The 17,481-nt window shown below is 46.2% G+C and overlaps 1 protein-coding gene across 2 annotated transcripts in view; it reads right to left on the bottom strand.

Annotated features, from left to right (window-relative positions):
* ABTB1 (ankyrin repeat and BTB domain containing 1) overlaps window positions 1–17,481 on the bottom strand; it is an 870,760-nt gene that overhangs the window by 603,225 nt on the left and 250,054 nt on the right. For both annotated transcript variants that reach the window (XM_069643370.1, XM_069643371.1), the window contains exon 6: window positions 10,305–10,350. In XM_069643370.1, the coding sequence (XP_069499471.1) occupies window positions 10,305–10,350 (46 nt within the window). The remainder of the gene's footprint in view (window positions 1–10,304; window positions 10,351–17,481) is intronic.

The following is a 17,481-nucleotide window of genomic DNA, read 5'->3' on the forward strand; positions in this document are numbered from 1 at the left end:
CGAATAGCTGTAGGTGTGCCACTTGCATCCAAGATTCAGGATTGAAGCTAATCCAAGCCCACCAATGGTAATGATCTGCAACATTCAAATAGCCCAGAGTTGTCCAATCCTGGACAATCACTGGTCATCAAATCCGACAGGCACCAGAGGAAGTGGGCTGGGACCAGACAGTCCCAGCCCCCTCCGGAGACTCACACACACAAGACTCACTTGCCTGGCAATGCACCAGCTTTCACTGGGAAAGGGGTTACCATGTATGGCATTTCCTGACCTGGGAAGGCAGGAAGAAGGCCAAAGGACAAGATGGCCAAAAAACAAGCAAAATTCTCGTGGCACACCCATTTTAAGGTTCTGGCCATCTTTAGTAGCCATTGGCAGTAAATGCAAAAGTGCTAGCGAAAAATATCACAAAACTGTCAAAATCACACCCCAGCCACCAGTTTGTCTTGGGAACATCAGTAACCAAAAAAGCCATTAGGTAAAAAGTTACAAGCATACAAAGTATCCTAACTGCACTTCACTGTAAAATGATGTGTGCAATTGTAAAAATATAAGATTCCCAAAAGAGAGAAAAAGAATTGTCTCATTATGAGCTGGCCGGTGCGGTATTAGCGTGGGGTATTAACGTATACCGGCACGTTGCCGGTGCAGTGGCAAACTGACCTCCAGCCAAGAGCTGGAGGTCATTCCAGCACCTTACTGGCATAAATCGCTGGTAATAATACCGGCACTGGTGTTACCAGTGCCAGTAATACCAGCAATGGGACTCCATGGAATGGGGATTTACTCTGGCTTCCGGCCCTTGTAATCTGGCGGTAACTATGTCGGGTCAAGTGGCAGTAATCGTAATTCAGTTTGCAGGAATCCTGGCAGATTTACCGGCAAATTTATAATGAGCCCCAAAGTCTCTCACTACTGACAGTCTTAGGAACAAGTCAGTTTCCCCATAATAATGATCAAAACAGGCAAGGGGAGTAAAGCAAAAACTTTACTGATCTTCACAAATCAGGATAGGGTTGGAAAATAAGCAAAAAGACTGGGGGTCAAATAGGAACCTATGGAGGGAAAGGAGTAAAAAGAAAATGTTTCCTAACACTGTCTAACAAAGAGCTTGGTATGAAGATGTTATGTCATTTACCCGGGTTTCATTCCTGGATACAATGCTACATTGTTTACAAATCCCATAGATTTCCTTACCAAACCAATAGGATGATTTTAACAGTCACTGATCAGGTATGAAGAATGTTACAGTAGTCAAGGTTGTATGGCATTATTCCGTCCAGTAGTTTGGGATATCTATTCCACAGTTGCCCCCTTCTCCCAAATATATTAGCTATATCTTCCATGGTACTTTGCAGCAAAGAGGCTGACAAGCTTTTTAAGAAATGAAAAAGCATGAATTATTTTCCCAAAATACTATTGATAATAACTTTTGACTTGCTGAATGGATTTTGATGAAACCTTTAACGCGAAGAGTTTGTCATGGGCCCTCCTCCAAAACGGCAATGTTTGGAAACAAAATGTTGTAAAATGAAGTTTATTTCGAAAACAAAACACCACCGTTTCACAGTTTTCAGCCAATTCATTATCCCGTAGAGAAGATGTGCAGTTTCTTATCAGCTGTAACACGAAAACCACTGCGCAGATTTGGATCAAATAAGAAGCAACTTGGACACAAAACGGTGCCCCTGCTCCATCAAACCTTTATATAAATGAAGGCCGTGCTCACTGGCCAGTGGGCCTGAAAGACATTTATAGTGGTGTGTCGACAAGGAATGAAGAGACTGACCAAGTGGTGCCATAGAGGTTGCTACAGATCTTTATTAAATGATAAACCAAACCTATCAATCCCTAACTCTAAGGGGATTTCCCTAACTAAACTAAATAAACGTGGTTCTCATCAGGAAGTCTGTGTGAGTCAAAAAAAAAAAGTCCCGGTCTCAAAGGCTCCTACTGTATCCCTGTCACTACAACAAAATACCATAAGTCCAGCTACTGTTTGTAATACCGAGAACGACTCCCATCTCCTGGATGTAAAGCGCCATTCAGGCAGGGACGTCATTTCACAGGAAGTGATGTCATTTGATCCCACCCCGAAGTGATATCGCAGGATGCGATGGAACGCGACCTTTCACCCGTTGACAAAACAGGAAGTGCGATCGCATAGCATTGTACACTACAAAAAATATGGTTACGATATCACTATAATGTGATGTACATTTCATACAAGAATGGATCGCCATATGTATCGTTAAGATCAGTGTGTATAGGCCCATATTACCAAATTACTGTGAATGCAAGCACCATGACCAAATGATGATGTGTTGTTATATAGCACTTACGCTTAAGCGCTTTATATAGAAAAAATATACACTCAATATCACCCAACCTGTGTTGGTACTCATGTATCGACCTCAGAAGGATGAAAGGCTGATTTGAGGCGTTTAAGAACAGACTAAATCAGTGACTCACCCCCTGAAGTGTGCCTGAAATAAACCTTTAATGAGTATCAATTATTGTATAGAATTCCAGAAAGACACTTTATTTGGTATTCCTAATCTTTCTTATTTAGGGTCAGTGCTGAAAGTGTTAGACTTGTGTCACTCCTTTTCTTCTTTTTTAAGGGGCTTTAACAAGAAAGCCAGCCACTCCAAAACTAAAGAGCCACATGGTGCTGGCCACAGCCCACGAGCTTGCATTACAAAAAAAAAAAAGTTTAAAAAAAACAAAGTTTTAAAAAAACAATCTTTTTTTGTCTTTTTTTTGGTCTAGAGGTCGCAAGGGAGACCTCAGAGGTCGCAGTTGCGACCTCTGGCGACCCCCAAATGACGTCCCTGCTTTCAGGTAGTTTGTAACAAAAGTTCTGGGTTCTCTGTAACCCAACAGAAAATAAACAGTCACATTAAGTTCTCGTGTGGCTAGGAGAAGGACTCCCTTCTCCTAGCTGGTTCCCCAAAGTCTTTCACAGTTTTAAATAAGGTTTGTAGCTCCCTTAGGGGTGTGCGTTTCACAGTCTCTAGGTTTTGTACAAATATTGATCTGCACACAGTGGGACGATGAATCTGTTCCTGGAGTCCTCTCTACTTTCCATAACCACACTTTTGTGAAACTGACCTGGGAACTGCATCACAAAATGGTTTACAGTTTTCTCTACTTCTATACTTCTACTTCTCAGTCTTGAAACTTCCCAGCCCCCTTTTGTGTTCCTGTTACCTTCTCGTGAGAATCTCCTCACCGGTTTCGCGGGTCCACACACGTTAGTACAACTTCTCCCTTTAGTAGTTCTCTGCGTCTCGTCTCTATCCATGTCGAGTTACTGTGGACCGCCTCAGCATAACTGTCAGACCAGTTAGTCTTGCCATGACAGGTTACGCCTCCTCCACAGTCTCTTGATCTCTTCCTGGCTGTGCTGTAGGCTACGGTAGGCGATAACGGTCTACCCGCTACAAGTCGTGCCACCACCTCTCAGTCTGTGCAAGTCTATCACGCCGGTTCCCAACCGACTCGCAAGACACTTCTCAGGCGTCCCGCTATTTCTCTTCTCAGCCTTGGAGACAAGCCTCACTGCTGTCTTTCGAATCCCTGTACCAGTTCTGCAGGCTTCATTGTGGCTTCCTCAGCTTGCCAGAACCACACAGGCCGTTGCAGGACGGGTCAGTGGATGACGAAGAATACAGTCCGACTTTGCTGTTCAGTTTAAAAAGCATGGACGGCCCAGCATAACATCCTTCCAGTTGACATCAGCTGCTCCAGCCTTTTTCCTGCTCAAATGTAGCATTTTTGAGCGCTTCTTCATTTCAGTACTTTTGTCATCAAATGGGTTCAATATTTCACAATAACACCTAGTTTTTGGAGGTGATCTTATGTTGATATTTGCCTACGTGCCAGAATTTCACTGGGGTTGTGCCTCGAAATTGCATCTTTTTCCCCAGAAAAAGAGTCCCTTCCGATGCGATCCTCCCACATGTTACCACCATGAAGTGGACTATTGGTTAGCGACCTCACTTCTCTAGCCTCATGGGAAGGGATTCTCCCCTCGGGAGGAGTGACACAACAGAAAAACAAGTTACTTACCCATGGTAACGTTCTTTCGACTGTATGTTCCTCCCACGTATTCCTCATCTTTCACACTTGATCAGCTTCATCTGCTTCAGAAAAAATGTTCAACAGAAGGCGCTGTGCATTGATGGCGGCAAGTCGATGTCCCTCGAAGACCTCAGTCGAAGATAATGTCATCGAAGGCATATATAGCACGTGCAGGGTCTGTTGGGCTCAGTTCTGGGTTTTTTCCCCTTTTGCAGCAGAGATACCCGTAAACACGCGAGTGACCGTAATCAGCCTTGATGGAACGGAAGCTGTACTAACACGGGAAATTCTACTGAGGGGCAGGATAGGAGGGTGATGAGGAATGCGTGGGAGCAACATCCAGTCGAAAGAACGTTACCATGGGTAAATAACAAGTTCTTCGAATGGATTGTGACCTGAAACGTAGTCCTCATCTTTGACAGACTCCCAAAGCAGTATTTGGTGTGGAGGAGGGAGCATAATTATAATGTATTCATTTTCATGGACAGAGTGAAGGACTGCCTTGCCAAAAGTACCATCCTGACCAAGGGAAGAATCCAGGCAATAATGGTTAGTGAACGTGTGGATGGAAGACCACGTTGCCGCTTCACAAATGTTTCTAATTGGAACGTCCCATTGAAGGGCTGTAGATGTAGCCATGACCCTGGTGGAATGAGCTGTTAAACATTTAGGAGGGTCTTTTCCTGCTAGCCTGTAACATTCTGACATTGCCAGAATTATCCATCTAGATGAGGTCTGTTTGGTAACAGCCTGAGCCAGCTTGTGTCCTGTGTATCCGATGAAGAGTTGGTCATCAATTTGTAACTTGGACATTCTTGAAGTGTAAAAGCTTAGCACCTCTCCGAGGGTATAACCTATGTCGTTTTTCCTCCTCCTTACCAGGATGAGGTGGGGGATAGAAAGAAGGTAGAACCATTTTCTGACCTATATGAAAATCAGAAATGATTTTGGGAAAAAAAGAAGGTTTGACCCTTAAAACAACCATATCCTTGTGGGAGATGGTAAAGGGTAGCTTGGAAGAAAGTGCCTGAAACTCGTTCACTCTACGGGCTGATGTCAGAGCTACCAATAGGAGGATTTGTAAGGTTAATAACCTTAAGGGAAATGTGTGCAGAGGTTCAAAGTGTGCACACGTTAGGAATTTTAAAACCATATTAAGGTCCCAAACGGGAACCTGAAAAGGAGATGGAGGGAACACATTAGTGAGCCCTTTCAGAAATTGAGTCACCAGTGGTATTTTGAAATAGGAACATTCCTTTGACGAGCGCTTAAAAATGGACAGCACCACCAAGTAGCCTTTAATGGTACCAATCAGGAGTCTCAGATTAGCTAAGGACAGAAGAAAGGATAAAACATCTGGTGTTTTACCTAGAAAAGGATGTACATTCTTTTCCTTCCACTAGTTGCAGAATTTATTCCAACGTCAACGGTACAAAGACTTTGTTGCTGGCATTCTGGCTGAAAGCAACACCTTCATTACGTCATCCCAATACTTAGATCTCAGCCTTTCAGAAACCAGGCGTGAAGGATGAGAGTCTTGAGCACAGGATGGAGAACCCGACCCTCCCCTTGTGAGAGAAGGTCCTCTATTTGTTGAAGAGCATCAGAGGACAGAATGGCACGTCCAGAAGGTCCGGGTACCATGTCCCCCTGGCCCAATCTGGGGCAATTAGGATCATGTGTTTCACAAACTTTCTCAACCTCCTGATTACATGAGAAATGACGGTGACTGGAAGAAACGCGTACAGGAGTGGAAACTCCCAGTCAACGACGAACGCATTTCCTAGAGCTCCTCTTGGGGGAAATTCCCTGGCGCAATATCTTTCACACTTCCGGTTGACCTCAGTTGCGAACAGGTCTACATAAGGGGTTCCCCAAAGGGTGAAGATCTCTTGAAGGACTTCCTGAGCTAGTTCCCACTCATGGAAGACTGTGCTCTGCCTGCTCAGAGCGTCCGCCGCCATGGCTGCCAAAAGGTTTCTCCCTTCAGAATATTGGTCTTGCAGGCCCACCACAGAAGATCCTGTGGGACCTTGGTTGGAATCTGAAGTTGGTCCGACATCCTTCTTGAGAATTGGGACCATTGCGTTCCTAGAGCGCATTGAAGGGATCTCATTCTCAGGCGAGCCTCTGGCACCAGAAAAATGCAGGATGCCATGAGGCCGAGCAACCTGAGATAATCAAAGGCCATTAGACTGTGGGCATTCTGAAATGTGGTCACCATCTAAAGACGGTCTTAAGCCCTCACCTCGGGTGGCAAACTCTTTCCCAAGGATGTATTTAGCACAGCTCCGATGTACTGGAGCTTTTGGGAAGGTGTCATGTGGGTCTTCTTGTAATTGAGGGAGTAGCCCAGTCTGTGAAGACAGTGGCAGGTGGCATTGAGATGATCCAAGACTTGTTCGGGAGTATGCGCCCTGATCAGCCAATCATCCAGAAATGGGTAGACGTGAATCCCCCCTCTCCTGAGACTCGCAGCCACTACCGCCATCAATTTGGTGAAAACCCTCGGGCAGATGATCAGCTCGAATGGCAGAGCTCGAAATTGAAAATGAGAACCGCAAACTGCGAACCTCAGGTAAGTGTGACCATCTTGAACTTGTCCTTCCTGAGGAACTTGTTGAAGTATCTCATGTCCAAGATGGGCCTCAGTCCTCCATCCTTCTTGGGTATCAAAAAATATGGGGAGTACCATCCCTTGTTCCTCTCCGCTACAGGCACTGGATCTAAAGCACCTTTCTCTAGCAGGGTTCAAATTTCCTGTACAAGGTGCGGATCCGCAATCCTCAAAGAGTGGTTCCCCTGTGGATTGTTCTGAGGTCGCTTTATAAAAGGAAGGCAGTCACCGTGGGCTATGGTTTCTAGAGCCCAAACATCCAAAGTAATGTCTCGCCATTCTTACAGACACTGAGACAGTCTTCCCCCCACTGGTAAACTGTGACTCAATACCTCAGAGTGGTTTTGTGGTGGCTGATGCCGAGGCCGATGGTAAGGAGGCTGCTGCTTGAGCTGGCTTTGCACCTCTACCTCATCCACCACGAGGAAATCTTCACTGCCCTCTTTGACTGGCCATTCCTCTTGCCCTTCCAACTGAGGAGTAGTAGCCAAAAGATCTAGCCCTCCAAGGTTGCCCACTAGGACGAAAAGGCTGAGGTTGTCTAATAGCGGCACCTAAAGATTTGGCTGCCGCCCCTGCAGTCTGCAACTTCTCAAGGCTCTCGTCAGCCTTGTTGCCAAAAAGGAGAGACCCGTCAAAAGGCATGTTGAGAAGTCTAGATTGCACATCAGGTGCAAAAGATGAATTTCTCAACCACGCAAATCTGTGCATAACGGTGCTGCAAGCCATAGTTTTGCTGATGATAGCCACAGAATCCACACCTGATTGAAGAGACTCGCACATGGCCTCTTTGCCGTCTCTAATAATAGCCAAGAAGCCATCTCTTTCATCCCCTTCGGGAATGTGCTCTGTGCCATGGAAATACAATCCCTTAGAGTATACGAAAACTTTGCGAGGGCACAAGTGGAGTTGGCAGATTTTAGGGCCATGCTCCCTGCAGACAATACCTTCCTCGCCCATCCATCTATGCGTTTGTCGTTCCTATCAGGAGGGATGGTAGGGTACGCTGCTTTTTTGGAAACAGCAGTATCTGCCTGCACCACCAGACTCTCCAGAGTGGGGTGTTTTGACAGGTACTCAGGGTCACTACCTGAAGGGCTGTATTTCTTAGTCAAGTTCTTATCAACTGCCGGATTGGATTCCGGAGTCTCTCAGTTCCTAGCCACCCTTTTCGGGAATGCCATATGGAAAGGCAGAATAGGATCAGATTGTGGACCTTTGTCCAAAATGTCAGTGAGGTCGTCCTGCTCATAAGGCAATGGAGGACTACTCCAACCCATGTACTTCGACATGAGCTGCATGTCGGATGCATCTGCATGCACCCCAGCATCTGGCTTTCCAAATTCAAGTTTAGGCAAGGTATCTACCTCACTTGCTGTTTGCAAGTTGTCATACAGGTCCTTCATTCTGCACTCTTCAGAAATAAAACTCTCGGGTACATTGGGAGTACCGTACTGTAAGCCAAATGGGGCTTCATCATCCTCAGACCGCTCCTCTTCTTCAAAAATCGAAGTAAGAGATTTAAAGAAATCCTTTTTAGGTAGTGGATCATATATTTTGACTGGTTTTGCAATAATTGGCTTCAACATCATCGAAATCGCTGCTGATTTTTTGATGTTTTTTTTCAAATCGGTGTTGACCTAGGAGGGGCACTCGGCACCGACGACACAGCTGCCAAATATGGCGCAGCTGGCGTCAATGTCTGCAGCGTCGATGTCGACGTCAAGGGCTTGGTGGGAGTCGAAGGTGTCGATGACCTGGACTTTTCCTTGTGTCTCGTATGATCCTTCAATGTAACACCGGACCGAGGCCTCAATGGCTCACGATGCGGATCATGCCTTTTACCCGGACTCGAGGGCACGCTGGATTTCGGACGAGACCTTTCCTTTCCATCTTCTTTCAAAGGCTCGATAGGAGCATGGCTTTTTTGTTTCTCAAAAATCTTTAGCATTTCAGCCCTCAAGGCTTCCCACTCGGCCGGAGTGAACTTCTTAGTAGGGCAAGCAATCCTATTGGGGGAAACATCTGACAGAGCCTTCTCTTCGATTTCTTGGAGGACGAAGAAGAGTGGTGTGAGCCACTCCTCGACCTGGATTGCTTGGCCTTCTTCCTCAGAGGAGAGTCGCCTCTCGACTTGTCATGGCGGCAATCGCTCTACCCCGCCACGGTTATCGATGCGGCAGAGCCCCGGTTGCCTCCGACACACTGCGCAGTGTTTGATCAGCCTTAGTTCCTGGCCTTTGGTTTCTTACTTTCCAAGGCTCACAAAAGTAACGTTCTTTAGAGGTCACGGGTACTTTCCTCCTTGCGACTCTCTCTGGGCTTGCCGTCTTTCTCCTTGTATTAAACTGCCATCTTGGAACTGCTGTTTCCTTGTGTGGTTTGCCTCGCTCAGAGTGTGCTTACGTCCTCCGCCTTTTATCCGTTTGGGGAAGGGTGATGGAAGTCAGGTGTGTGTAATAATTCGTAATTGCCTGACCTTGCCTGTCCATGGTGTTGGGACATGTCAGGTATCCAGCTCTGGTGTTAATCTGTTTTTGCTCACAGTGAGCTGTCTGTGCGAAAGTGTCGGGAAAGGGGTGGCTGAGTGCCTAAATATCCTACCTGGTAGGATGGGGAAAAGGCGTTACAGGGAAGGGGATACCGCATCTCACCATTCAGTGTCACACTCCCACTCCCCGAAGACCCCTCATCCAGGTGATCCTTCTGCACTGGTCCACTCCCAGGAACTGGATCCAAAAGCGATGGCCGTGTCCTGGCCACCTGGATGACAGATCCCCGGGACCTTCTGGTTTCTCACACCACAATTAGTAGCCAAACGCAGTAAAACGTGGCAACGCTAAAATAAAATACAGAAATAATAGTTAAAAGTAACTGCTGCCACCAGCTCTTCTTTAGGCACGTTTGAGATAATCAAAACATCCCTTTGAGTGTAGTCTAGGATCATACAAAAGAAACCCCATTGCACTGCATTGGAAGATGCATTGGACAATGTTAAAAAGCTACCCAAACCAATAACAAAAATAAAAGACGAAGAGATACATAGTTTCCCATTACTGACCATCTGAAGGACTAGTGTGTTTCCCCATAACATATGATTAAAAGGCCAGTGGAGTGAAGCTGAAGGCTTCTTTTCACTGCAACAAGACAGGTCAAAGAGCAAAAACAAAATCCAAAAGTTTGGTGGTCCATAAAATATGGAGGAAATGTTTTTCCACGAGAACACATTCCTAACAGTGACCAAAAGGTCCTGTGCACCTAGTCTGCTCTAGTACGCTACCTTCAGGACTTACAACACCAGTGATTCGAAAATATTGTCAGGATGGAGTTACCTTTTACCAGCACCCGAAAATGGAAGCTTGTTCACTGCCTTTCCAGCTGCCATCCAAAAGCGAAACCATCACTTCCTATTTGGCAGTTCACTATGTGGAATTTGCACCCACTGTGACACCATCCTAATTTCCAGGGCTATCAGGTGCCGATTCCTCCACTGCAAAATGCTAAGCCAGCACCCAGACCTATCAGCCCCCCAGACACCACATCAGTGCCCAGAAATACAATAGTTTGTTTGTATTTTATCTCAAAAGAAGGACTTGCTTACCTGTGTACAGATACTGCAAAATTGATCCAAAGGCAGCAGGGTTAATCTGCAATCAACCATAAAGAGGTGAATTGTACAATGAAACTGTTAGGCAGGGAATAACTTGAATCATTCAGGTTGATAAAGCACAACTACTGTATCTCTAATGTCTACTGTAAATATTGTGGCTAGAATGATACTAGTTGGTTCACACATCTGAAATGAACGTATTTTGAAGATTTTTGAAAAAATAGAGCTAAACCATTTAAAAAATAAAATCATCACCCTTTTGGTAAAGCTGTTTTATTTTACCTGACTGATAAAAAAACAAAAACTAAACTAAATAAACATAAGCAATGTGTGGTGTGTCTGTCAAGCATCGACAGTGGCTGTTGCCTGACAATATTGGCTAGCCTTGAGCGAAAACAATGCCAACTTTCGAAAAACATCATCTGAACATTACATTTAAAAATAAAAATCTTGGAACAAAACTGGAGTAACAAAAGGAGAAGCAGGGAAAGTACAGGCAATACAATGTTAGTGGAGAAAGAATAATAAAGAAGTTGAGGAAGGAAGAAAAAATCTAAGAAATTGCTTACAAGCGGTTACTTTAAGACTAAGATAAAAGGGAACACAGCAGAACTCCAAATTTAGATAAAGATGGCAATGGGGCAGAAATACAAGGCTTAGGAAAAGGCCAATTCACGTATTTCTTAATAAAATTGCTGATTCTCCCTTTTCCCGGAATTATGCCTCATTACATACCATCTGAGCTGTTGTACAAGGCTACCTGTTCGTTAAGTAAAAAATTAAGGAAAGAATAAGATTGCAACCCAAAAATACATGTCATGCCCATTGACATTCTCTGCATATGGGATACATTACTCACCGTAATCATATTTCTGATGCTTGTACCTGCTTAGATTCACATGCTGTGCATAGGCCGACATCTAGTGGAAGCTGCAGAGTATTACAGTTTGTTTTTCGAAACTCGAAAATGGGCGTTGACCTAGGGCGTGCCAGTAATACTATCACTAGTGTGGCGTCCACTGTACCCATGATCCCTCACGCGTGTAAGACCCTCAGATTGTATTTTCTCTGACATGAGGTAGCATGACGAGTAGCGTGAGTACAGAGTATCCAAGCAGATAAGACTACAAGAATCCATGCGCCTTCTCTCAGTGGGGAGGAAGGGCGGGCGCATGTGAATCTAAGCAGATAAATGCATCAGAAATACGATTACGTTGAGTAATGTATCCCTTCTGAGGCTTGTGGAATCTGCTTAGAGGGTCATGAGCAAATAAATGTCTTAGAACCACTTGTCCCACTTGAGTATCTGTCTTGGAATGAGTGTCAATGCAGTAGTGCTGAGTAAAGGTGTGAATAGAGCTCCATGTAGCTGCTTTGCAAATGGTGTCAAGGGGTACATTTGCAATGAAAGCCACAGTGGCCCCAGTACCTCTTGTAGAGTGGGCCCTTGGCGTAAAAGGCAGAGTGTTATCTGAAAGGGAGTAACACAGCTGGATACATTTGACTATCCATTTCGAGATGGCACCTTTAGAGACGCAATCTCCTTCTCTGCCTGTAGCTACGGAGACGAACAGTTGCTCTGTCTTCGTTAGCGGTCTGGTCTTGTCTACGTAGTAGAGGACCGCTCTTCGCACATCTAGTGTGTGTAGTTTCACCTCAGCAGAGCTTTTGGGTTCTTGGAAGAAGGCCGGTAGCTCAATGGACTGGTTAACATGGAATTTTCAAATAAACTTAGGTGAGAACCTAGGGTGAGTTCGTAGAACCAGTTTATCCTTATGAACAGTAAAGAAAGAATCCTGCACTGACAGAGCCTGAATTTCACTGACCCTTCTTATGGATGTAATGGCTACTAAGAAGGCAGTTTTATAGGTCAGGTGATTGAGACTAGCTTTATGCATGGGTTCAAAGGGGGATCCATGAGTTTAGCAAGCACCACATCCTGGTGGCGGGTTCGAAATTGGAGGGTGGAGTCCCTTTACCCCTTCCATAAAGGCTTTAACCACTAGTACTTTCCACCACGCACCTTGTTATGGGAGGTGGTGTAGGCTGACAGCGCCACCAGGTGTACCTTGAGTGAATTAAATACCAACCCTGCGTCCAGCAAGTGGAGCATGTAGGTGACAATATTGGAAGGAGTGCAATCAACCGGGTTGATTTGTTTATTCTGGCACCAAATAACAAATCTCTTCCATTTATCAAAGTAATAGTGTCTTGTGTTTGGTTTTCTTGATTCTTTTAGGATATCCATACATCTCTGTGGTAGATTGAGATGGCCAAACTCTATGACTTCAGGAGCCATGCTGCCAAGTTCATCGAGCTGGGTTGAGGATGCACTGTTTGTCCTTCGTACTGGGATAGTAGGTTGTGCCAGCACGGGAGTCTGATGGGTTCGCACACTGCCAGTTTGCGCAAGTGCAGGAACCATGGTTGTCTCGCCCACGTGGGAGCAACTAGGATGAGTGTCATTGATTCCCTGTGCATCTTGTTGACCACCTTCCTCATCAGAGGGGTTGGTGGAAAAGTATAGGCAAACATCCCTGACCAATTCATCCATAGTGCGTTCCCCATGGAGTCTGGCTGTGGGAACCTGGATGCGAATCCTGGACATTGTTTGTTTTCGCTTGTGGCGAAAAGGTCTATAGTGGGGAAACCCCACTGTGAGAAGAGGTCTTCTACGACTTCTTTGTGTAGACACCATTCGTGCTCATCCAGGAGGGGTTCTCTGCTCAAAGCGTCTGTTAGTGAATTGAGATCCCCTGGAACATGTTGAGATGGAACAACATTGCTGTCGTGCTGTCCGTTAGGATCTGGACTGACAGGTTCGACAGGTGGGGTTCGAACACTCGAAGCGCTCTGAAGACTGCCAGAAGCTCTAGCAGATTGATGTGATTCTTGGCCACTGTGCGAGACCAGAGGCCCTGCGCTGTGTGGTGAAGGACGTGTGTTCCCCATCCTGAGAGGGACCCGTCTGTAGTGACTACAGCTTGTATTTCTGGATCGTAAAAGGGTTTCCCCTTTGAAAGATTCTCCCTTGTCCACCAGCGAAGACTCTGTACGAGTGTTGGCGAAACGACCACTAGATCGTCCCACTGACCACTTGCATGAGACCACTGTTTAAAGAATTTACAAATTTACAAAAACCGACAAAGGAGTACCACTGTTTCGCCAACCATTCCTGCATGGGTCGCATGCGCAGGCACGCGTGGGGAACCAGGTAAATACATGACGTCATCATGCCTAGCATTTGCGGACCCTTACCTGACGACCGGACTGATATTGAGGAATTTGCAGTAGTAGATTCCGAATTCTTTCCTCTGATGGAAAGGCCAACCCCTCTTGAGTGTTTAGGACAGCTCCTAGGAACTGTTTGGAGGTGTTTGGCACCAGGCTTGATATTTTCTCTTTGATTGAGAAACCCAATTCGAAGAGGAGGCCGATCGTTCTTTTGATATTGGATCTGCAAATTACCCCGTGATGAGCCAGTCGTCCAGGTAAGGGTACATGGGATTGCCTCCCTGCGTAGGTGCGCCGCCACCACCGCCAGTACCTTGGTGAATACTCTTGGAGCTGAGGCTATACCGAAGGGCAGCACTTTGAACTGGTAGTGCTGACTGTCCACCTTGAAGCGCAAGAATCTTCTGTGCGCTGTGAACATGGAAGTATGAAAATAGGCATCTTTCATGTCCAATGTTGCCATGTAATCTCTTTTTAGGAGAAGGATTACCTCTTGGAGTGCAGGCATGCAAAACTTTTGGGGCTTGACATATTTGTTTGCAGGGCGTAAGTCTAATACTGGGTGCATTGTTAGATCTTTTTTTGGCACAAGGAAGTAAGATGAATAAATACCCTTGTTTTCCTTGGTTGCCCGGGACGATTTCTATCTCGTCCTTTGCGAGAAAATTGACGATCTCCTCAAGGAGGATCTTTTGGTGGTCCAGGGAGTGTATTTTTTGTCTTGGAGGGTGGTTGCGGAGGCGCTCCAACAGTTCGATGCAGTATCCCGTGGACACTGTGGACAGCACCCATCTGTCCGTGGTGATCCATTCTCATGCTTGGGCGAAGGTGGAAATGCGCCCCCCTACTGGGGATGCATGGGAAGGGACCCTGAGCGGAGCGTTACTGTTTGCTGGAGGCGTACTGCCTCTACCTGGGCTGCCTCTCCCTCTATCATGGCCCCTCTTGTTACCTCTGGGGTATCTTTGAGTAGTTTGTTGGTTGCCACCCCACCATGTACCTTGCCCCTGTGAGTAATTCGAACCCCTCTGGGAATTTTGGCTGCGTGAGCGACGAAAATTATTATTCCCTCTTTGGTTCATGGGTTTACTTAGTTAATTGTCCCAGGGAACTTAGGGTATCGTATTCCTCTTAAGCAGTTTTGAGTGCCTCCTCTACCGCTTTGCCAAACAAGACATTCGGTTCCACCGGCATGTCGATAAGAGTAGCCTGGGTCTCGGGTTTGAACCCTGACTGTCTGAGCCAAGCGTGTCTCTTGATGACAGTGCTCTCTGCAATGAGCCGGCCTGCATTATCTGCTGTGTCAAAAGTCCCCTTTAGAATGCACCCGGACACCGATCTACCCTCCGAATCAATCTGGGCTAACTGGCCCTTTAGAGGTTCTGGTGCGGAGGCAATGAGGGCAGCTACTTGCTCCCATTGGTGACAATTATAACTTACCAGCAGAATGGTGGTATTCGCGATTCTTGCCTGGTAAGATGAAGTGGAGGCCACTTTCCTTCCTAGACCATATATCCTTTTGTTCTCCTTGTCTGGGGGAGCTTCAGATGATGCTAGAGGTGTCCCCGCTCTTTCCCTGGTGGTGGTAACTACCAATGAGTCAGGCTTAAGCTGACCCCTTATGTATAGTGGGTCGGCCCTGAATAGTTTTTCAATTCTGGGGTTGACTGCCTGGGTGAGATTAGGGGTGAGGAGGGAGGGGTCAATTCTGCGTTGGATAGACTTCAGAATTGGTATGGCTTGGGCGATGGACTTTTTGTCCCCTATGATTTCCTCTGCAAAGTCCCTCTCTTCTTGAGCCCCTTGAGTGTCTAACTGAAAGTGCTCTGCAGCTCTAGCTAAGACCTCATTCAGTAGTGGCTGACTATCCACAGGTGAGACATTTACCAGAGGATCTTTGGGAATAGGCGGGTCTAAACTATAGTCCTCTGCCTCGTCTTCCTCCTCCTCATCCTGGTCCTTCGTTGTCTCCATAATAATCGACCCCTGCTTGGTCGTCCAGTATCTGTATGTCTGGATCTTCAGCATACTGATGGTAAGGTAGAATAGAAAGTGGGTCTGAAATCAGGCCCTGAGCTGGAGTCTCATTACGAGGTCTCTTAATAGGAGGCTGAGGGTCTTTGGATCCTGAAGGAGTAGAGGTGTCAGGGGTATTCTGATAGCTCAGAAAATAATCATGGTTTTTCTCATAGGAATTAGCCAAAGAAGACATTCTTGTCATCACCCTGTCCCTGGAACTGGGGATGAACACTCTTGCTGAGGTTCCTCTTCTATTCCCATATCCTGTGGAGTGGGAGGGAGAACTTTAGGTCTAGTGACAGGGTCAGGGGTCTTAGATTTATCTTTATTTGAAGATAAATGCTTGTCCTTCTGGACCTGTGGTACAGATGTTTTCTCTGATGACTTTTTCTGCTGTTTGTCCCCTTTACCATGAGTAGAGGAACGTTTCCCTGATTGTTTGGCCTTCTCTGGATCGTTCGACGCCTGGTGCCGAAATTCAGGGGGTTGGGAAGGTCCTGTAGCTTTAGAGGGCGTGTGTCAAGACTCAGAGGCAGACATGGAAAAGGCTGCCGGAGCCGACTTTAAGCGTGCTGCTTGGGGATAGAGGTCGGTTTCGTCTTCTAACGACCACACATATCTGGAACTTTGGGGAGCAAGGTACCCTTGGCAATCGTGGACGGTTGCCGTGTGTCGTGAGGCGATCTCGACCTGGAACGCCCAGAGGACACTGTTTCTGTGGACCATTCTCTTTGAGCCTCTTTCTTCCGATCACTCGACACGCGTGTCGGATCTCGGCTGGGGTTAGTGTGCTTAGGTTCAGTAGTGTGGGTATCGCTCATGTCGCCGGGGGTGGTCCCCATAACTGCCCCGCCGGACAATCCTCTGAGGCCGGGGACTCGCGCTTGGGTGTCTATTGACGCCCCTGTGCCCTCGCCGTCCGATATGACGGCATTGCTGCTATCACTGAAGGAACTCACCGCCTCCATGGCCTCGAGCTGCCTGCCGTAGTGGGCCCAGCGTTTAGTGGAGCGGTCCTTTAGTGTTTTAGCTTTAAAGAGCTTACACGCTCTGCAATTAGCTTTGGGGTGATCCCTAAGCAGACAGAGATTACAAGTGGTATGCCTATCTACCCAAGGGAACCTACGGTTGCACTTGGGGCAGAATTTAAATGGAGTACTCTCCATATGTTACTCTATGGCAGCGGGTAAGTGTATGTAGGAAATAAACGAGTGCGAGTATGTTCACCCTCACTCTCCCGGGCCGAGGCCAGAGGCCTTCCGAGGCCCAAAGTCTGTTGTGCAGTCTCGACGGCTATTCGTTCTATGACAAAATGGCTGAAAGCCAGGGAACTCCGCAACTATGCTTCCGACAAGTATGGCGGAAAAAAACAATATGAGGGTCATACACGCATGAAGGATAATGGGTACAGAGGACGTCACACTAGGGATAGTATTACTGGTACGCCCTAGGTCGACTCCCATTTTCGAGTTTCGAAAAACAAACTGTAATACTCCGCAGATTCCACTAGATGTCAGCCTGTGATCTAAGCAGATTCCACAAGCCTTAAATATCAAATTCAAGATTGGAGAAAAGCAAGGTGCCTTGTCTAAATCCAGTAGAGTCCAATAGCCAGACATTGTTCTTATGGGACAGCGAGTGGAATATGGATGTTGTCATATATGGGCATGGTTACTGCCTACATCAGAGAGCGAGGGGTACAGATTCCAAAACCAGATATAACCTGTTTGTGAATGATGAAGAACAAAAAACACAAGGTATATGTGAAGAACCAGATTATAACCACTTTCTAATTTAAATAAACGATTTGTACATTGTGTGTTGAAATTGGTAATTTATTGGAATATGTTGATACCTGAAAGAATTATATTAAAATTGTAGTATATAAGATCCAAAATGTAGAAAATTGAATTTC

Source organism: Ambystoma mexicanum, chromosome 2p, assembly GCF_040938575.1.
Source record: "Ambystoma mexicanum isolate Mex_15411 chromosome 2p, UKY_AmexF1_1, whole genome shotgun sequence".
Lineage (NCBI taxonomy): Eukaryota > Metazoa > Chordata > Amphibia > Caudata > Ambystomatidae > Ambystoma > Ambystoma mexicanum.